The sequence below is a fragment of the Solanum pennellii genome, chromosome 3 (genome assembly GCF_001406875.1).
Source record: "Solanum pennellii chromosome 3, SPENNV200".
In the NCBI taxonomy this organism is placed as follows: Eukaryota; Viridiplantae; Streptophyta; class Magnoliopsida; order Solanales; family Solanaceae; genus Solanum; species Solanum pennellii.
The window spans coordinates 74,982,534-75,003,390 of record NC_028639.1 but is presented as its reverse complement, the minus strand read 5'-3'; the positions used below and the strand labels follow the sequence as shown (position 1 = coordinate 75,003,390).

General features: G+C 35.1%; 3 protein-coding genes and 1 non-coding gene across 7 annotated transcripts; 1 reads left to right on the top strand and 3 right to left on the bottom strand.

Moving 5' to 3' along the window:
* The first annotated feature begins 1,382 nt into the window (after positions 1 to 1,382).
* Positions 1,383 to 2,135, top strand: LOC107014324. The gene is made up of 3 exons (XM_015214182.2): positions 1,383 to 1,642; positions 1,737 to 1,861; positions 1,933 to 2,135. Exons 1-3 carry the CDS (start codon positions 1,466 to 1,468, stop codon positions 2,009 to 2,011), a joined length of 381 nt encoding a protein of 126 aa, XP_015069668.1. The 5' UTR covers positions 1,383 to 1,465; the 3' UTR covers positions 2,012 to 2,135.
* A 120-nt stretch (positions 2,136 to 2,255) lies between these two features.
* Positions 2,256 to 12,854, bottom strand: LOC107014323 (1-phosphatidylinositol-3-phosphate 5-kinase FAB1B-like). 3 transcript variants are annotated; one of them, XM_027915693.1, is made up of 13 exons: positions 12,750 to 12,854; positions 12,217 to 12,358; positions 11,265 to 12,113; positions 9,668 to 10,396; positions 8,985 to 9,138; positions 8,556 to 8,900; positions 7,574 to 8,377; positions 7,142 to 7,476; positions 6,835 to 6,958; positions 6,588 to 6,755; positions 4,608 to 6,143; positions 3,936 to 4,202; positions 2,256 to 3,000 (listed from the first exon to the last, which is right to left on the bottom strand). In XM_027915693.1, the coding sequence occupies exons 3-13, from the start codon at positions 11,840 to 11,842 to the stop codon at positions 2,686 to 2,688; spliced, it is 5,355 nt and encodes a 1,784-aa protein (XP_027771494.1). In that variant the 5' UTR covers positions 11,843 to 12,113; positions 12,217 to 12,358; positions 12,750 to 12,854; the 3' UTR covers positions 2,256 to 2,685. The 3 variants fall into 3 exon arrangements, with proteins under 3 accessions (XP_027771494.1, XP_015069665.1, XP_015069667.1); XM_015214179.2 differs by lacking the exon at positions 12,750 to 12,854 and adding an exon at positions 12,467 to 12,683; XM_015214181.2 differs by lacking the exon at positions 12,750 to 12,854 and adding an exon at positions 12,467 to 12,681 and having other exon boundaries at positions 4,608 to 6,140.
* A 2,457-nt stretch (positions 12,855 to 15,311) lies between these two features.
* On the bottom strand, positions 15,312 to 15,384 carry TRNAA-UGC. The gene has a single exon. It is a non-coding gene; the product is annotated as a tRNA-Ala (tRNA).
* Positions 15,385 to 16,752: 1,368 nt separating this feature from the next.
* LOC107015494 (chaperone protein DnaJ) lies at positions 16,753 to 19,099 on the bottom strand. Of its 2 annotated transcripts, none has more exons than XM_015215786.2 (6): positions 18,638 to 19,099; positions 18,465 to 18,558; positions 18,251 to 18,324; positions 17,796 to 17,852; positions 17,301 to 17,552; positions 16,753 to 17,192 (listed from the first exon to the last, which is right to left on the bottom strand). In XM_015215786.2, the coding sequence occupies exons 1-6, from the start codon at positions 18,731 to 18,733 to the stop codon at positions 17,082 to 17,084; spliced, it is 684 nt and encodes a 227-aa protein (XP_015071272.1). In that variant the 5' UTR covers positions 18,734 to 19,099; the 3' UTR covers positions 16,753 to 17,081. The 2 variants fall into 2 exon arrangements, with proteins under 2 accessions (XP_015071272.1, XP_015071273.1); XM_015215787.2 differs by having other exon boundaries at positions 16,753 to 17,196; positions 18,638 to 19,094.
* Between the last annotated feature and the right edge of the window lie 1,758 nt (positions 19,100 to 20,857).

Genomic DNA, 20,857 nt, shown 5'->3' with positions numbered 1-20,857 from the left:
TTGATCAACTATTGCTTCCATAGGCTTATTTGTCACTCTTTTATTTTACCATGATTTCGCTAAAAGAATGTCGTAGACAAGGGAGAATGATTTAGATAATTAATGGTAAAATAAAATGTTCAATATTATATTTTAGCGGGTCAGGTTAAATGGAGCGGGTCATCAATATATTATATATATATATATATATATATATATATATTTGATTCTTAAATTTTTGGTTAATAATTAAAATTTCAAGTCACTAAATTTTAATGAAAAAACAATTAAAAAGGTTGAGTGACTTTCTGTGCAAAGAAGTTATAGTTGAGTGCTTTTGAGTTGAAAATGAAAATTAAGTGATTTCTGTGCGAAGAAATCATAGTAGAGTGACTTTTGAGTGGAAAATAAAAGTTGAGTAACTTTCTATCAAAACAATTGTTAATTGAGTGATTATCAAAGTTATTAACTCGATAAATAAGTATTAAGTGTGGAACTATCAACTTTGAAATAACAACTATGAATGGAAACCTCACTATAAAAGAAAAAGACATATTAGTTGGATACTCAACCGAAATTAGTCATTCAAGACAACAAAGTTGTAATTTCTTAAAGTTTTACTTTTATTAATAAATAAAATTCATTCAATCCTATTAATTTGAATTCGAGACTATAGTCTCACTAACGGATAAAACGCTAATTCTCCTCACGGACCCAGTTTTTCCAAGTACTCAGACTTTGCTCCATTTGTTGTTAACAAAGATCTTTATGTTATAGTTATAGAAAAAAGTTAATAAATGAACTTCTTTCTTAATTTCAATATTGTCTTTTTTTTTTTTTCTCCTCACTCTTCAACACAACCTCATATTTACTCATCCCTCATAATATTTATTAATTATACATAAAGTCTTTTAAAAAAATATCTTTCAACATAAAAAAACCTCTTATTTTTCTAAAAAATATTTTCTAAACGGAATACATTTTCTTTTGTACCGAACAACCCCTCTAATCTTTTTAATTTCTTGTTTTAGTTTTCATGAAAGTTGAGACAAACAAACGTTATCACACTGAGGGGATGAGAGACCCACCAACAAACAAATCAATCAATCAATTGGGAAAATAAAAAATGTAATCAACCGTCCAAATGACTTTGTAAGCCCTTATATATATATATATATATATATCAACACAATACATTAGTAGTTTGAAGATAATGCTGATAGGTCCCACTTCCCCCCTTTAAACCTATAATAATTAGATAATGCATCGTGACAATTGACAAACACCCAATATTAGTTTTCCATAATATTAATATCATTTCTCTTTAGCTTACAAACAAAAAATCAAAGGATTAACATCAAATCATTCGAATACTTTAATTATTTTGGTTAAATTTTACTTATTAAATACAACTGTATAGAACAAACAGCATTTCATTTCATTTATAATTTTATCTTCTCTTCCATTATTTTTCCGCATACTAATTATGGCTGTGAGACACTCTTCTTTTGGTGCTGCTCCTCTAATTTGGAAATCATGTTCCAACAAAAGGGAAAAGCATGCACAAAGAGTAGTGTTGGTGTACGCATGTGCAAGTGATCAATATATTTCAATCAAACCAACTGCTCTTCAGATCAGATCAACTTCAACCTCAAAACTGAAGGTGGTTTTTTTCTTCTTCATCTTATATCGCATATATTTGTAGTTAAGTGAGGTGAATTGTAGCACTACAATTGTTTACTGATATCTGTTGATAGATATTTGAAGATGAGTCAACAGGGATAGTTTGTTATCGAGATGAGAATGGAGAGATCACTTGTGAAGGATATGATGAAGGCCCTCGTTACTGCCAACAACTCACCAGATTTTGTTCTAATTCAAGGTAACATAACAATGATTTAATAATCGTGTGATGAACAAGTAACTTATTATTATTATTATGTCTATATGCAGAGGAGATGAAGAAATCATAGAGCTCCTACAAAGATGCTGGTGGCTTCATGTAACTGATTCTGCTCATGACTTCAGTTAGGATCACTACTTACAAATAACACAATAAAACAGAAGCCACCATATTTATTTGTTTCAGTAGTGTGTATGCTCAAAATGTAAAATACTAATCCATCAATTATTAAGTATGGTAGTTAATCTTCCCATTGTTTTCCACAAGTTACTGCAACTGGATTGGGTCAGTCAAAATTAAAATTTACAAGCTTTAAGTACTATAACATAGGTAGATGCACTACAATTACTACTTCAACCATTTGGACCACAACTCCACACTCTGAAAACTTAATTCCATTAGCTCTGTGAACATGGAGATCAACCCAACGGGAAGAAATCCTAAGATAAAATATTACAATTACAAAAAATAAAACACCTGTTCCAAAATCATGCATTCTATAAAATTGGCATTGATCCTTTGGAACTCATATGTAATTGAATTCTACCCAACAAAAGGAAGGAAAAATAAATTAATGAAACAAAAGAAATGTACAACATTATATCCACGGAGGGACACCTGAATTCTAAGCAGCAGAGACTTTCAACGAAATACAAGCCTCACAGTTTTCTGACAAGAAATCAAGTGAGAACGCAACTGGAACTGCGTTCCAAAAGAATGGGAATCGAAAATACGAGAGATGTATAAACCCACTTGTGTGCTCAATATACTGACAAACAGCATTAACAAAATCACGCGGCAGATCATCCACCTTGCATGTTCTCGTCGCATAAATTAGTCAGCGATTTACTGGGAACAACAGATGTTGGTGACCACTGATCAGGGACCATCAGGAAGTAGGTCGTCATGGCCTTTCGGAACCTCTTTTTGTACTGCTTAGGTGAGATTATAGTCGGCGACGCATTTTTGGGTCCACCAAGGATCCCAGAGGCCTTGACCCAAGTCTCCAAGTGCTTATCCCACGTATACTGTCTCATGAAGTCAATAATCCCAACAACAAGCTCATTCTTCTCTTCATCAACCCCAACCAACAGTGAGTAATCCATCACATCAACTGCCTGCAAGGATAATTTACTCAGTTAGTCAAGAACCTCACTAACCTTGACCACAGAAGGAATCTGTTAGAAAGTGAGTATACACTTGTATGCTGATTATGAGAAAATGTAACACATATACAACAGCATAATGGTCTTCAGTTAGATGTCAAAAAAGTTACTCTTCTTGAGAAAAGCAAAGTAAAATAGGAAAGGAACAAGTTTTCTTGTATGTCGGTATTTGAAATGAAAGGATACTTGACACTTCCATCCAGGATCCGCATCTTTTCGAAGGACTGATTTGCTATGGAGGATATTGTTTCTAGTAAAAAATATTTAACCACTTCCTCACCCCTTTCCTACTAGCAAGCACACAAGAACAGTGGACATTTTAATATTCTAGCTCTTTCCTTCCATTCTTGGCACCCAAAACTGTTGTTTAGGTAGGACGAAGTTGAAGGGCTTTGGGAAAGGCAAGCATCTGAATCCTTAACTGGAGAAGAAGTGAAGGTTAAAGTGACCATCCCTAATTTAATCTTTTTGCAAAACGGAAGAATTTGTAGGAGGGATTGAACCCAAATCTCCTCTCTATTCCCATCATAATCTAATCAATTTTACTTATTTAGTTTTGGGTGTGGAATTGTGGGAAGGGAATGATGAGGTCCGTGGAGTCTCAAACACACCCTAGATTCTGCTGGACCGTCATCAATTGCTCAACTCCTTATGACTAACAAAGGTGTTTTCTCCCTCCCTCTTGCACGCGCAATCCTAGTACCAAACACAAACTAACTTGTTCTGAATAGATATGAGAAATCTTACAGGTTGAAAATGCTTCAATCTACAGCAATCCCAACTTACCAAGCTTTGATGGACCATCAAAGACGAGAAATACATGATCCAACCACAATAGGTGCAAGTAGTCGACATTAAATTCATTAAATGTAAGCACAAAAACTTACAGCAAGAAAAGCAGTATCATTCCATACAGCTCGCTCCAAAAGTCTTTTTGCTTTGTTTCCAACAAAAATAGGTGAAGTTGGCATTGATTCAATCAAGTTCTGATCCAGCAAGACTTTGTTGCTTCCACTGGAATCAGGATTGTAACGAGACCTTGCAGAACCTTTCAGATCATAAAGCCTTGCCAGTTTCCTCCCAAAGAGAAGGTTTTCCATAACTAACACATCCATTTTAGATTCCTTTCCTCCTTTAAGCTGCTTTGTTGACACCTTCACAGAAACCATTAGAAATAAAAACTCTATACGAACTGATAATAATATAACTATACAATATGTTATTGCTATGAGCCTATGCCTAGCCAGAATACACAGAAAGGAAATAATGAACCGATTATATCGGTAACTACTTCCAAATACTGCAGCAAGAAATATGCATCCCATGCTTTGTGGTTCATTCACCTAGAAGATCATGCCATAAGAAGGTAAATACTAATCTCACAACCCATTTATCAAGAATCCATCATATCAATCATGTCTCCCCGGAGCATAACTAATATCTGCCTCATAATTCACAGCAATCAGATCACTATGTGTGCTGCGAGTCTAATCACAGAGAGCTTTGTAATTCTAAATCAGCAATTTGAGAAGCTGAAGTAGTCAACTTATCACAAATACCTGATAGATCCCCAGAATTTTTGCCAAACAAGTTGGACTCCCTGTGATTATTGATTCAGAAAGATATTTGAAATATTCAGGAGCAAATTTCATAAAGGATTCCAGCTCTGTCTTTGTCACTTGCTTGATAATGAATCGATCATCCAAGGTTTTAGCAAAGAAAACGTTGCTCTTGCCTCCTTGGGCCCCCCACTTCTTACAGCGGCTAAGAGATCTTATGAAATCCATCTCTGAAGGACAACATATCCGCCTCAAGGCTTCAAAGCGCTTTGCATAATAACAAGTCACTGAGTATTTCACTTTCCCCAGCGATCCATCATCTCCAAAAGAAACTCTGGCATGCAGTGTCTTTGTGTATGAGAGTGGATCCAAATCAAAAGAGCTGCGAGAAATGGGCAAGGACAAGAGACTCTCATCCATAGATCCAAGACTTCTGTAGGATTCTAAAACCATTTCATCAGCTAATTGAGGGGAGTGCAGATTACTGGAATCCAGTGAGTGGAACGAAAAGTTAGAGTCCAAAGAAGCATCCTTAGATTTCTCGAGCTCACTGGATAGTTGAGCATGATAATCATGAGAGGCTAGAGCATAAGATATAATACTCGTGGGCTCATCATCATACACTGGTATAACAGTATCATTAACCCCAACAGGTAGGAGCAATCTTGCTCCACTTTGGGCATCTGACTCCCGAAATGATGAAATGTATACTGGATTATATCCCCCAAGTGGATCCAGTTTCTGAGCACTTGGTAAAAAGTTTTTGTTCAGCGTCCTGTAGAAGCTAATAAAAGAAACACCTAACCAGCTCCCAGCGTCTTCCATATTTTCAGAGCCTTTAGAGGCTAAAAGAGAAGGAGATTGAGACAGCATAGTCCCATGGTCTTCAGTATACACTTTTTCAGCCATTCCAGTTGTAAGTGTATTCACCAGAAGTGGTTCAGAAGATTTACAGGTATCACCCTCTATCACTACAACACCGGAAGTTGTTTCACCAGTCCAAGCTGCCTCTAGAGTATCTGACAAACTCTCCATGTTTGGGAACTGCCCAGCGGATAGTGCTCTTCGCCGCTGTAATATGGATTCTTCGGGATGTGATCCGCAGAAACTTTTTGTTGCAACAGGAAGACCAGGTGGTTTTTCGATTGCACAATCAGCATCAAAATCAACTGCAGATTCTTGATGAACAGCATCCATGTGACTGTTTTGGCCAACACTTCTTCCTTCATCCCCATTTTCACCAGCCTTTAAAATTGCAGGAACAGATTCAGAGCTATTAGGACAGTTGCTGGGATCAGCACAATTATCCAGGTCAGTGGACTTATCATCACAAACCAACGGTTTCTCAGGTTCCAAAGAGGTGACATCTCCACTAAACCAATGACTCTTGTCATCCATACTGGCTGCATATACTAGACGGTGGTCCCAAACATAAGATTGAAAAAGGAGCTGTCTTCTCAATCGATTGATCTCCAAAATATCAACAGACTGCCCCTTTTTAACTTCCTCCATCAGAATTCTCTGGAGAGATTCCTGCTAATATCAATACCGAATTAGAAATATCCTATTAGATCAGGACACACAAGTTAAGCTCAACAATGCAAATCGTTAACAATGAAAACAACCAAAATACAAAATCTAATGCATCAGACAGTGTCGGTAGACAGATTGCAACACAGACAGCAGAGAAGATAATTTCACCATAGTTTGTATTCCACAAGCATGACAAGGTTATAAACCCGCAATCAAACTGACATAGGGAATTATATATAGACCTATTTGTCAGAGAGCTAACTGGTCACTCAAGAAAAAACAAGAGGAGCACTCAAGTGTAATTACCAGTAGTCAATATCCAACAAGCACAGAGAAGTAGTGCTAGGGAGAGAGTAGTTAATAATGTCTACAGTACCATGTAGGTTAAACAATGGTCAATTAATGATCACTGAACCCTACTCACAAGTCCAATTCGTTGACTCATACCTCAAATTCTTGTTTCTCCTTCTGCAACATCCCTTCCAAATCAGAAATCTGACGTCTTGCTTCAGGTACATTAATGCTGCTGTAAAGTTGTCTCCCAGATCTCTTCTCTACCAAAAGCCGAATTGCATTAAGAACCTCAGCGAACAAAAGTTCAGCTCGGAAAATGACCTGCTTATATTAAAACAGCAAATCAGTAAAGGGGGATATCAGATGCCAGCAACTCAAAATCCAATCACATTCTTTTTACCTCATTCACTTCATGTTGTATCCATTCCTGATTCTCATAGTTGAAATCCAGTTTTGAGGGAGGAAGGTATACTGAGTGAACATCAATGGATGCATAGCGAAAGCAAGCAACCATCTTACCGAAGCTGCAAAAGTTACAAAATGAGTATTGCAAAATATACTCAACGTTTCAATATTTTCCAGTAAGATATATTATCATCATAGCTTAGTCTTTTTGACCATTAACTCTAGAATCATGCCAACATTAAATATTGTGTGCGACCAATAAGGAGAAAGCATTTCATACTACCAAGAGAGTAAGATCATACCCGTAAAATCGAAGACAATCTCTATGTAATGAATGACCACAGTTTGCCACCCTACTTGCAGCTGCATGGTTTGAAAAGCTAAGTTCTAGAAACTTCCCTAAGGACAAGCCCCAAGCAGCATCAGACATTACTACTCTCCGAGTTGCTGGAGGAAAGCCCTTATTATCGCGTGGACATTTAAGGCATCTGCGCCACATCCATATTTTTCCTTCTTTTTCACCTGGCAAAAGAACTTCCAGCAGCTTCTTAACAGAAATAGTTAGAGTACCCTGTCGGTGTGTATAACACTGAACATGAGCTTCTGAAGGCATCTCACATGAATGACACCTGTAACTCTGAGACACAAATCGAAGAAAAAAAAAGTGAAGATCCTTTCAGTCACCTTGAGCATATTGGAATTGTTTCGAGCATAAAGAAAGGGAGGGAGATTACTTGATCAAACAATTGGTCTCGTAGAAAACGACCCAATGGCTTATCTACGTTACCATAGTATTTAATCCGAAAGAGACGAGACTTATCACAGACAGTTCCCTTCCAAACACATCGAGACGACAAGGAAACCAAAATGCTTTGATTGTCGGATGGAGATGGAGAGAACTCTTTCTTCAAAGAAGTCAATTCATCAGGGGCGTCTTCCCCACCTTGGTTCACATCCATAGTATTGCAATCATTTTGAACACTCTGTGACAACATGTCTTGATCAACCTCCTGTGAAGGACCAAAACTAGTAGAAAGGAACTTGTTTCCATGGGCATCTTGGACATCGTTGGCTACTGATGCTTTTACCTCAGAGCACTTCATCATATCCATGATACCTGTCTCAGATTCATGATCAAGAGAGGGCTTGCAGAAGGAAGACAAGTTGTCTTTAGTAGCACACAATCCAGGAGACTCTAACACACCCATTTTCTGTGCACATTTGCTGACAGCCTTGACCAAGTCAGTTGGTGGAGCACTCATTGACCTTTGTGGCTCACTGCCAGATAGCGGCCCTAGAGTTCTTTCATCGGCAGGAATCATAAAACCAGGTATAGTTGAGATGGATCTGTCAATTGTTGATGGCTTATCTGGAAGTGCCACAGTTATCGGAGAATCCAAAGGAAGTTCAGGAAGAGAAGCTCCTTCATCAGCAAGAAAGGATGTTTCTAAAGCCAAATGATAAGCCGCGAAAATAGAATATTGAACCACGCGCTTCACTTTCTTCAATTCATCCCTATTTGCACCACGGAGTAATATCTGAGACAACCCATGCAAAGAGAGCCAATTAAATATTTCAATATCCAAGGAATACTTCGAAGACTTTTGTTAAAAGAACTTGGTCTTTTTCAAAAGTAGGTATCAGATAACTATTTAGATCATATCTAATCAATAGATAATCTACATCTTATTCTTCTTGTAATTATAATAAACTTACGGTGCACCCCAGTGGCTTTGGACAGCCTTCAAAGTACATCAGTGTTTTTACCAGCTTCTTTCCAATCTCTCCAGCTGTATCATGTTCTTCCAGAAACTTCTCAACATGAAACATGTCACAGTATCCCATCTTTTGAGATGAGAGATGATCTACTGAATGAACTATTTGACCACCAGTGCAGCGAGCTATACGCTCCAAGACTGGTTTTTTGATGTTTAAGACAAGTGATATATCTTTTTCCAAGAGGTACTCCTGTGCATAGCGAGAAACAGATTTTTCCACCAGAAGGACATCCGGATTGTGTGCATCAATTCTGGCAACAGCCATCTTCAGATGATCCATTTCCTGAATAGCAAAAAATATTTTTAAGCACAAGAGCACAACATTATCAGTTAAAAGTCTTTGAAGAAAAGGTAAAATAATCAAAACCTGCTGCAACAATGTAGCGAAACTTGATAAGTGGTTAGAGACGCGCTGGTACTCGAGAGCACCTTCAAGGATTACTATGCGGGCTTTCTCAACTTTTGATGTCATTCGCCGATGAGCTACATTTTTCTTGCAGACAACTCCTTTCACCACAGCACTATTTAATGGTACGAGTTCAAATGAGAGAAGATATGACTAAAAATGTACACAATAACAAAAGGAGCTGAAGAAGTGCAGATAAAAACACAGGAAGAAGAAGCAAGAACATAATCACAAGAAATAAAAGCTGCCCAATTATGCCACACCCTATTTATAGCTAGCACAATAAGACAAGTTAATCATAGGGAAAAGCAACCCCGACTCTAAACACCTCTTTACTCATCGAAATGCTACAACTTCACCAAATATTACTCGAGCGCAAAGAATTGAAAGTTTTAAGGGGGGAACACAAGCTATCTCAGCAGACACAAATGACTCACATGCAAAGAGGGAGGGAGGGAGGGGGGAGACAGACAGACAGTGAGATATTGTGCATGCAGATACATGAACCACAATAAATGCTCCAATTCTCCAATTTCAGAAGTTGTCTAGCCACTAATCCTAACTCCATGAAATATGAGAGGCAACATTCGAACAAAGAGCTGAGCAATAAAGTGCACCAAAATGAAAAGCTTTATTTTGTTCACCTGTCACTACGATGTCCAGATGCAATACACTTCACCTTTACATATCCCCCAGGGTCCATTCCCCCACCTTTGCTAGTGTCTGGTTTCAAAAGTGTTGCAGCTTCCCACGATAGGGATGTAACTATCTCCAACCAACTCTCTTTGTCTTCTTCCTCACCAATGACAAGTTTTTCAACCTGCATAAGCTGAGACACTAAAGCCCTGAAGTGGCCATCAACAACATTCTTGACTACGTTCTTTTGCTCTTCATTTGACCTGTCCCTACCTCTATACTCACCACTTCCAAAACTGCTTGACGCATGTAAATATCCCCATTCTCCTGCAGCATCTCCATCATCATCATCATCATCATCAAACAGCATTCCATCCCGTTCATCTTCTTCGTCTTCTGGTTCAGGTGGGAGCCACAGAATTCCACTGTTTTCAAAATCCACAGGTTCCAGATTAGCATCTTGCGCAGCATATAGGGATGATGAAGCTTCACATTCATCACCAATATCCTGTTTTACAATCTGCTGCACTTCTTCAGAAGCTTGGGGATCTAAATTATTCTGCGAGGACAAGCTGCTCACACTTTTTTCATCAGTAGCTTCCCCATTAGGATGAACTTTATTTGATCCATAGTCCTTACCATCGTCATCGTAGCTAAAGTATCCATTAGTCTGAGAATAATGTTTTCCTTGGGAATCTAACTGGTAAACACCATACTCATCATCTTCATCATAACTCCTGATTCCAGAAAATAACAAGAAACAGTTAACTGAAGTGAATACATGTCGAACACAAGTAGCAAGAAGGGCAGTAAAATAGAGCAAATCAATCTTTAAAAATTAAAACAATCTCAAATAGGAATGGGAAGTTGAAAGTGAGTTTACCAAAGTTACGAGGAAAAAACATTATTCTCAATAAAATCCAACTTTCATCAAATCAGTACAAAAGTGGAGCTAGATTTCCTATTTTCATCTCTGGACTCATGAGCTCATTGAGGAACGAAAGAAATAACTCTGGAAAGGAAAACAGATTATTTCTCCTTTCTCTATTCAGCTTATTATCTATTAGGGTCAAAGGAGATTGGTCACGTACTATCGCTGGTTGATTTTCTTGCAAGTTGCTGGTAAGAATAGCATCAGGTTTCCTCTGATTAGTCACTGCTTGGACATAGCTGGTCTTAGGAAAACCAAGTCTTGCATGACAACATATGTGCCACCATAAAGGCCTTGACCAGGCAGCAAATATCAGCAGGGCCTTTATAATATTGCTTCTGATATTCATTGTTAAAGAAATTCCAGCCAAACCACATGATATTTCTAATTTTCTTTTTCAATAGTACTTGAAAAGGGAAAATGTTTGAAACATGGGTTTAACTAATGCCAATTTTGGCATACAGAAAAATTGTAGAATCAAATCTGATAGAGAGGGCAAAGCCTGAGGGTGATCACAAATAACTCAAGTAAGGCCAGTCTACCTCATTCACTATTTAATTTTAAATATGCCTAAACCATTACAAGTATCTACCTATTAACATTTGAGAACAAAGAAATGGCAGATGTTGCAACTTCCCAAGGTGAAAAATCAGTAAAGATGCGAAGAAAAGTACCTAGTTGTGCAAAATGAAAATTGATTTGTCAATGGATCCCTGATCCCTATATCAGCAGGATCAGTGCTCCCTTTTGCTGTAGCAACATTATTTTGTCTGACCAAAGAAGATTCCATTACTGCTGATTTGCATGAACTAAGTACAGGAGACTGTGGCACTAAAGTAATGGAACTGCTACTACTGTCACCAGTTCCACTAGATTTTACGCTGATAAAACTAGCCGCAGAAAGGAAAGTATTGGAATCCAAGTTAGAAACCTGAATAGCAAGATTAAAGCCTTGCTTCCATTGCTTGTAACAATAATGACAGACCCTGACTTTTTCACACTCCTCTTGTAGTAACCTTGGTTCGCGAGGTGGTACAGGAATAGAGTTAGATGTGCACTTGGCACAGAAAACACGTCCACAGAGTCGACAATGATGCCTCCGGTTAAACAATGTGAACAAAGAATCACACTCATAACATACCCTACAGCTCTCGTCGGGCATCCAAAAATCCCTCGACACGTCAGCAGAAGAATCCCGCTGAGGGATCCACGATTTCAGCAACCCTAAAAGATCAAGGGATTTCCTATCCATCAACAAATGAGACCTTCTGTGCCTCTCATTGCTATAATCTCAATCAGTTACGACCCTCATATCCAATTCCTTGTACCAAAATTTCCCTAAAGAAAATGTCTCTGATCCAAACAACAGTATAAAACCCTTAACAAGTTGACCACAGAACAGAAAAAAACTTAATGCCTCAATAACAGGCTGCAACTCCAAATACTTCCGCAGATCGGAATTCTCGGAACGAAGACACAAATCACCAGTTCACACGTTGATCAATTCAACAGAAGTCCTAAGCCTAAAAATGAGTATGCACCCAAAAAAATTAACAATTGAAATCGAAAACAATCAAAATAAGGAATTTATGCCAACTAAACAAGAAAGATTTCAGATAAGCAAACCTTTTTTTATAGAGCGCAGACACAGGAAGAAGAAGACGCTATCCTCCATAAAAATAAAAAGAAAAACCCAACTGTCGTCAAATCACTCCGACGCGGAATCCATAAAAGCCGCAATGAATTAAAAACCCCATCTTTGTCACTTCTGAAATTGAATCATGAATAAAAATCGATATTTAATTCTTCGCCAACAAAAATACATCTCAATAAATATCGCTAAGTTAAGTAGATAATAGAGCCGCCATGAGTTCACCTTTTCACGGCAATCAGCAGAAACAGATGAGCAGATGAAGACAAAAACTTGAGTTTTACTGCGCTATGGTTTATGCAATTCGAGGATTGTGTGTGACGCCGCACAAAACTATTTTATCCAATCATAACAAAAACAATACTGTAATATATTTACGCCAGTCAAATCATCTTTTTCATTTTTCTTACACTTTTTGCCTAGACTTTTAGTCTTTTTTTCTAAACAGAAAAAGAGAGAAAATATAGTAATTTGTCTGAAAAAAAAAAAAGAGGAGGTCAAACTTAACTGGAGTTTCTTCTTCATCCTTTTTAATCTCTCCGTCTCTAATTTAGGTGGCACAATTTCCAAGTCAACCAAAATTTATTTTTGATGTAATATGAGTATTATTATATAAAAGACTTAATATTCAAATTTAAAATCTCAAAATTTGGTTAGAAAAAGGGAGTAAGTTTTTTCTATCGTGAAGTATGGATTACGATTTGCGATTTACGCGTAGTGAATTGGTGGACAAAAAATTTACAACTGGAGCTCTCTCCATGTTTAATATTTTAGTGATTATTCTTTCAGGAGAGTAGTAACTCTTTTTTTGTAAAAGTAAAAATTGAAAGTGACTTGGTTATGCCAGCATAGTTGCAGAATGTGATGCAAAACAAATCAAACTTGACTTTATTTTATGACTAGGATATCAATTATGAATATCACGTTAAAGTGATTTTTACTCGTCTTGACATTTTCAATTAGGAGCAATATCAATTTCAAACTCGAAGAATTTACTAAATTAGTCTCTCAGTTTTAAAGTTTGATTTGAAATCGTAGTTAATAAAATAAATATCTTTTTAATATTATCATTTTAAATTAAAATTATATCAAATATATCATTTGATTTTATCGTCCTAAATATACCATTTGAAAAAATTAAAATTAAAATATTTGAAAAATAATAATTCTTCTTTAAATAAAAATTTTTAAAAAGTAGATCATTCATTTTTCAAACCGAAAGGAAAAGGGTATGATTAATGGTTTAACTCATTTGATTCGCAACTCATATTGCAAAGTATAAAGTAGTGTGTAGTTTAGTTAATTAGTTGCCTAACATTAAGCAATATGAATGCAGAAATTCCACCAATTAAAGCGCGTATCATTTGGCTGATTTACTCATCACACAAGTAATTCATGTATTCGTGCTTAGCTGTACACGGCATAATACTAATCACTTATGCTAAACAGTTACTTACTATTAATTATTAATATGTCGAGGAAATTGTTTTTTATGTCAACTGAAATGATCTTTCAAACGCTCTTTAATTTTATTTATAATTTTTTTTAAAAAAAATACATATATTAGTTTATCGTTCGGAGTTGCATCAAGGCAAAGCCCGGTTATTTTTTTTATTAAACACGATATTTTATTAACAAATTTTTTTAATGTGTACGAATTATTTTAGTTAGAACCTACTAAGTAAAATCATTACACACAATCTCACATATTGGTTTCATACTAATCTTTTTTCATTACATAAGTATTTCATTTCAAGTGATTTATCTGCAGAAATAAAATTATTAAAAATAAAGAAAAACAAACATAGTCAGAGGCAAAGTTAGGTGAAGGTTTATGGATTTGTAGCTTTTCCGTAGATTTTATATTTGTATTAACAAAATTAATTAGTTATTTATATATATATATATATTAATTTGTGAACCCTACAAAATTAATTAACAGCTATTTAAGAAATTTAAAACCTCAAACTCTTAATTTTGATTTCGCCTCTAAACACAATATTCATTTCAAATATTATAATATAGAGAATAGCAGAAAAAAGTATAATCGAGAACCTTCTGCTAATCAAAGATCATTAACTAAGATCATAAGATTCAACTAAAGAAGATGAAGTTAGAAAAAAGAACTTGTTTATGGAAGAAGATTATTTGATTTGAGTTGTTCTTAGGTTCTTGGGTTGTTTACAAATGACTAAAGTCACACGTATTTATACTTGTTTAAGAATGTTTCTAGATACCAAGGATCTAGACTATTCTAATCTTTTCTACAAATATCTCCCTTAAATATCTAATACTCTAGACTATCTAGATTATTTTTAAGTAAATATATTAAAGATATTTACTCTAAAAATTCTACTAAATATGTAAAATATGTTTTGTACCTCCAAAAAGTTTAACTTTAATTTTTCAGAATAGCAACATACTATTAGATACTTATAAGTTACTATACCAAACATGTAAAGCTAGTTAACAGTAGTATTAATTTTTTTTAAATGGATTGCATGTCATCACCACCTTATTAATTAAGCCTAACTTGGGGAAACAACCATTTTTAATCTTTTAGCAAAAATAGCAATGTTAAAAAGTAATGGTAGGAACAATTTTTCTTAATGGTGCAATTTTCAAATTACAATACTAGCTTTTTCTTGATTGATGTACATTTTAGTTGTTGCTTTTTGTTTATTCCTAAGGAGTAAAGTAATACAGCCGTAGGTATTTATATGAAAAGGCAATTAACAAAATGGCTTGCGATAGAATAAAAGCAACCATAGGTTTTATATATGTTTTACACGGATTTTGATTTTGTTAAAGGAAATAAAATGTGTATTGAAGTCATGAACCTAGTTCAATAAATAAAGAATAATTTTAATTAGCCAAAACTGGATAAGTGAATTTGGATATAGGTATATATAGCATGGTGAAGTTGATATGATATTTGTCAGATAGTGAGGTTGATGAGAACCTAGTAGAGTAGCCAAGAGCATGAATAAACCACTCTATATTTATGGAAAAAATTACGAGTAAGTAAATCATCAAACATTTCAACAAAGGCAGAATAAAAAAAAAACATTGGAGATGCGGGGGATCGAACCCCGTGCCTCTCGCATGCAAAGCGAGCGCTCTACCATTTGAGCTACATCCCCTCTTTGTTATTTTCATAACATTTTAACATATTCCTTTTATTTTTTCGGTTCATGTAATTAATCAATTTGTGCTACTCACAAATAAAGTCATGATCGAAATTTTCATCACATCAATAGATAATTAAATATCAGTATTTAATCATTGATTAATTTGGTAAGTCTAATTAACCTACAAACACCAAAAATTAAAATACTACTATTAGCACACATTAGATAAATAAATCTATACGACATGTTACACGATTTTACAAGTTGTCAACTAACAAATCAATAATTTATTTTTTTCAACCAAAAATATGAAATAAAATAAAATAAATGACTCATAAATTAGTTCTAAACAAAACCAACTTGGACTAGTTATTTAAAAATAAATAATTTGTACGAGTGGGATCCATCATTTGCTAGATTACATAATAGCATCCATCTAATCTGATACTACTCACATCAAACGCCTCGCAACCTAATAATCCTTCGGTTGAAAAAAAGTAATTAGGCGCACAAAAGAACAAATAAAGTTGATTTAGCAAATAAAGTTAATGCTATTATTAGAGCCTCATAATCTATAGGAGTGCAAGTTGTGCAGAAGCACCTTTTTTTTTTGTGTGTGCGGTTTCCTAATTGATAGCATTAGATTTAGCGCTTGATTAATTTTGTTTTACTAGTTGAAAGATAAAAAAACTTAATTTTGTTTTACGAATTGAAAAAGATAAAGGACTTACTTTTTTTTATCAAGCCAACTTTATTCATAAATTTCAAACCTATCTTTTTTTATTAAGATCGCTTCACCATAACCAGCATATGCTTGCACAAGTTGCTGATTATAAAGGCCCGCATGACACAGAATCAAGTTCATTCAACTTTTTGACAAATTGAATTTGGACTTCTATTAAATTTGCCTTTGTCTTTTCAAGTCTCACCTTTAACTAACAAAACACAAGTTGATTTGGGTTGCCCTTTTGGCCACTAGTGGCCTTTTTACATTTTCTTTTTTAAAAAATTCTTTTCAAAGTGGGATATGACTATATAATAATAATAATAATAAGTAAGAAAAGAAAGAAGATGAAGAAAGACTTCTAAGGAGATTAAACCTGTACATAAGTATTACTATATGTATGTTAGAGTTGAGACCCATGATTGACGTTTTCTCTTTTTTTTTTTAAAAAAAAAGTTCCAAGTGAATGATAATATAATCGATTTTGGGAAAAAATATATTGTATCCAACAATGGGCTTTATGGTGCAAAGACAAGTTATATTGAAATCAATTTAGGAGTAGTCCTTTTATCATTTTCGTTGTTTTGTCTTGAAATAACTAATCACTGTTATTCCACCTGTGCCTTGAGTGAAGTAATATAATACTATAGTTCTCCTTTCATCGTAAGGCTCGAGCTTAAATGATTTGATTCAATAGCAATACAATATAATTGCTAAAGAATTCATGTTATGAAATACTAAAAATGGTAAGATAATTTATGTCTGGTGAAATCCTTTTGAATCACACTTAGGCAGCTAGAATTACAGTACATTTGTGTTCACAAGACCAAGAAGATCCTGATTTCTGTGAAAAAGTACCTTGGCAACAACTCTGATCCCTAAAATAGTAACAAACAACAGCCACAAAAAAACTTGGATCAAACCAGGACTAAGCAGCTGCAGCTCTTTTCATTTTCCCTATCCTTTGGGTAAAATAATTGTTGAATTATGATTGAACCTTTTGCCTTTTGGCATCCCTCCTCCTAATGCTTCCGTCCACTCTTGGAATTTTTCGTCCAACTCCGTTCTCTTTCATTGCATTTTCCAGACGTTCCACCTGCCTTCAAGTATTAACAAACGAATACTTTAACTGAATTAGTAGCAACACAAATGACAATAAAATAAGTACATCAATGTGTTTTAGCAGAAGGAAACGGGAACCAACCCCTACACAAAATCCTTGGAATTGGCAAGAATCGCCTCTTACACTACTACCCGACTTCATTTCACCTGAACTTCTCTTGTTGGAAAAGGTTAAAAAAGTCTCACTTGAAGATGTAGATGATGTAGTAGAGCACATTGAAGGAGTTCCACTCCAAGAAGAAGAAGAAGAAGAAGAAAACGTTCCATTATCACTGTTGAACATTTCATCAAACATATCCTGCAATTCCTCAAAGGTTTCTTCTCCCTGATTTTCCTGTCAATTCAAAGAACACCATCTGAACACCATGCCACCTCTTAGAGACCTCTATTTTATAAATAAAGTACTAGCGTAGTATCTATATTCACCGAATATAAACAAATTTGCGAAAACATGGCCAAGTGTTTATATATGGGCACTCTTAGCACCCAGTATAGAAGCATAAATTCCTTCACCTTTTGGGGGGTCTTTCCATTGTAAATTTAAGAAGATAAAAAAAAGAGAAAAAAGAGAACTTACATTGGACTTATTTTGGCTCATCATAGCTGCCATTTCATTCAGGAAATCACCCATGCCCTGCACAAGAAAATCCACTTCAAAATTAGTACAAAAAATTTGTCTGATGCAATATACAACTTATCTTTTTTAGGAAAAACTGTGGTATCCGTACCAGTTCAAGCAATATCATACAAGTTAAACCAATTCTTTTGGACAAAGATCAGGATCCATACTTGATTTAACACTAGTACTTGGAAGTATTCTCATGTGAGCCCATTTCTCAGATTCAACATGAACACCATTATTGGCGCTCTCAAAGTGTGTAAAAACAAATGGAACAACTCTCATGACACAAAACATTACTTATGTATCAATGAAATCATAAAATTAAACTTCACCTAATTATTAGCGTACATTTTGCGACATGATTTAGAACTTCCAACATGAGAGTATACATAAAAGAACAGGATTATTACATTTTCGTCGTCATCATCACCAGAGTCATAAACTCCTACATCGTACAAAAACTTTTTGTTTGCATCCGATAACACTGCAAATAATTGAATGTATTAATACATTTCTAATTCACAGAGTTCATTTTTACTTTAGCAGGACAAAACATTTCAATGAACAAATCATTAAATATGTACGGCGCAATTATGTTATTAAAAAAGAACACCAAATAATTACCAGAATATGCTTCTTGAATTGCCTGAAATTGCTTCTTTGCTTCATCGACAAACTTCAAATTCCCCGATGCTGAACAGCGATCTGGGTGCCATTTCTATAGATACAAAAACACAAATTTAAGCTAAAATGACTCTGTTTCATGATCAAGATTCAATATTTTTTCAAATTCTGACCAGTGCAAGCTTCTTATAAGCATTCCTAAGCTCTGTGTCAGTGCATTCCTTCTTCAACCCCAAAACTGCATAATAATCATTGCTTTTGTCTTCCATAACTTCAATACCACCAAAAACCGATCAACAAAAACTTAACCCCAGAATATTTCCTGTCTTGTCGACAAATTAAATACAAATCTCCAGCAAACTTTAATACAAAAAGTGATTAGATTTTTTTTTTCTTTGTTCAAAGAATTGAAAACTCTAGAGAGAGAGAGTAGAGAGATGAACAACTCTCCCTCAAAAGAAGTCTCCAGAAACGGGCCTTCCATTAATACATTGGCTGGGCTTTCCTCCCAACTAAGGAAGTCCCTTAGATTAAGGATTAATTAAGGGATGAACGGCTTAGATTCAGTGACGGTACGAGATATTTGTGAGTTATTGTATCCAGAAGCTTCTTTGATCTCTCGCCCTTTTTGCATATTACTATTATTATTAATTAAAACTGTTTTAAGGATGAGAACCGTTTGTTTTTTATAATTGTGTGGGCAAGTGGGACCTACACCAAAAAGGTTAGGACCCACTTATTGCAAATTGGGCAACGGCGTTCCAACTATTTACCATATAGAGCCATTGCAAGTTGTATTTAATAAAGTTGCAACTTGGGCTTCTGGAAAATTCATAAAGAACGGCAAGTAGGAGAGAACACTGTTCTAGATTAGAGACGTAAATAACACATTATTAATTTATGTTTATGACCGTGGATAAAAGACGATCGATCGATATAAATAAAACTTGGATAAGGACAAATGAGAAGACTAGAAGCTACTTACTTACTGGTGGAATTCATTGCACACCTCCAGACACCTTGCATGTCTAACGCAATTTGCACGTACGACATGATTTCATCTTAATATTGCCTTGTTTAATTGTATAAGAATTATACTGGATTATTTGTGTAATGCATATTATGATATGGCAAACGTATATGACTTTGTACTTACCATATTCAACGTGGATTAGTCACGTACCATATCGGATTATCATGACAATTACATATGAATAACGATAAAAATGTAAGACTTTATTTATATTCGATGTGTTGTCACAAATTCTTTATAGACTAGAACCATATATAACTTGTTTGAAAAGCATGCAATTTGTCGAACTTTTATTGTAAGAGCAGACATGTCATAAACATGTATATTTCTTCAAATATGCTTAAACAACGACAAAAAACGGCTATCAATTCTTTTTTTATAAGAAGACAATGACCATTTCAATTTTTAAAATTAAATTTTGTGTCTAATTAAATATGAGACATAAATTGAAATCGATCGAAAGCATTCACTAGATGGGGCATAATTTATCCGACAATATGAAAAGGCTCCTTTTGGCCATATTTGATCTTGATAAATATATTTTGGAAAGCAGTGATGCTCTAGCCTCTTCTTTGTGCTCAGTGAAGGAAAAAATTTGTTGGTTTCCACGTGTGGTCCAAAGGCTTTTTTCTATAAAAATCGACCTGCGTTTCAATTTCAGCCACAGGCTCTAGTATTCTCATAAATATCATTCCTAATTAACAAGTACCATTCAATGCCAATCTTTTCTCGAATTTTCCAATAAGCATCTATTGTTTCCAATCTGTGTTATAAAATCAGAAATTACTGGTTCTAATAAATCATTCAGAAACACGAAGTAACTGAGAATTTTTATAACCAGTAAATAAGATGAACAGAAATAAAATAATTTAATCTGTAAAAACGTACCAGAATCTGGAATACTCTTATTGAAAATTTAGGAAGAAAATCAAGTCCACTGAATTCACAGTGTCCCCTTAAGGAAATTATTCCCCTCTAGTATCCGAGGTTTGATTTGGAATATAACCTCCCAGGGTAAAATGATTTTAATCAGTAGAGTATAGATACCAAAAACTCTACTGTCAGCGAATCAATCCACAGCAGGAAAGTACACGAAGAAAAAATGTGATTTTAAGAAGAAGGAAGATCAGAAAATTCGTTAGTAATATTCTGAAGACTGAATGGTATTTATAGGCAAGAAGAATATATTCTGAAAGGTTGCAACCCTTTCAGAATTAACACGACCATTAATGAAAGGTTGCAAACTTTCAAATGGTATTGACTGTTCCTGAAAGTTGCAACCTTTCAGAACAGTCATGGCGGGAAATTTTGAATATAACGGAATTTAAAACGGGTCACTCGCGCGGATCCGAGTCGGGTC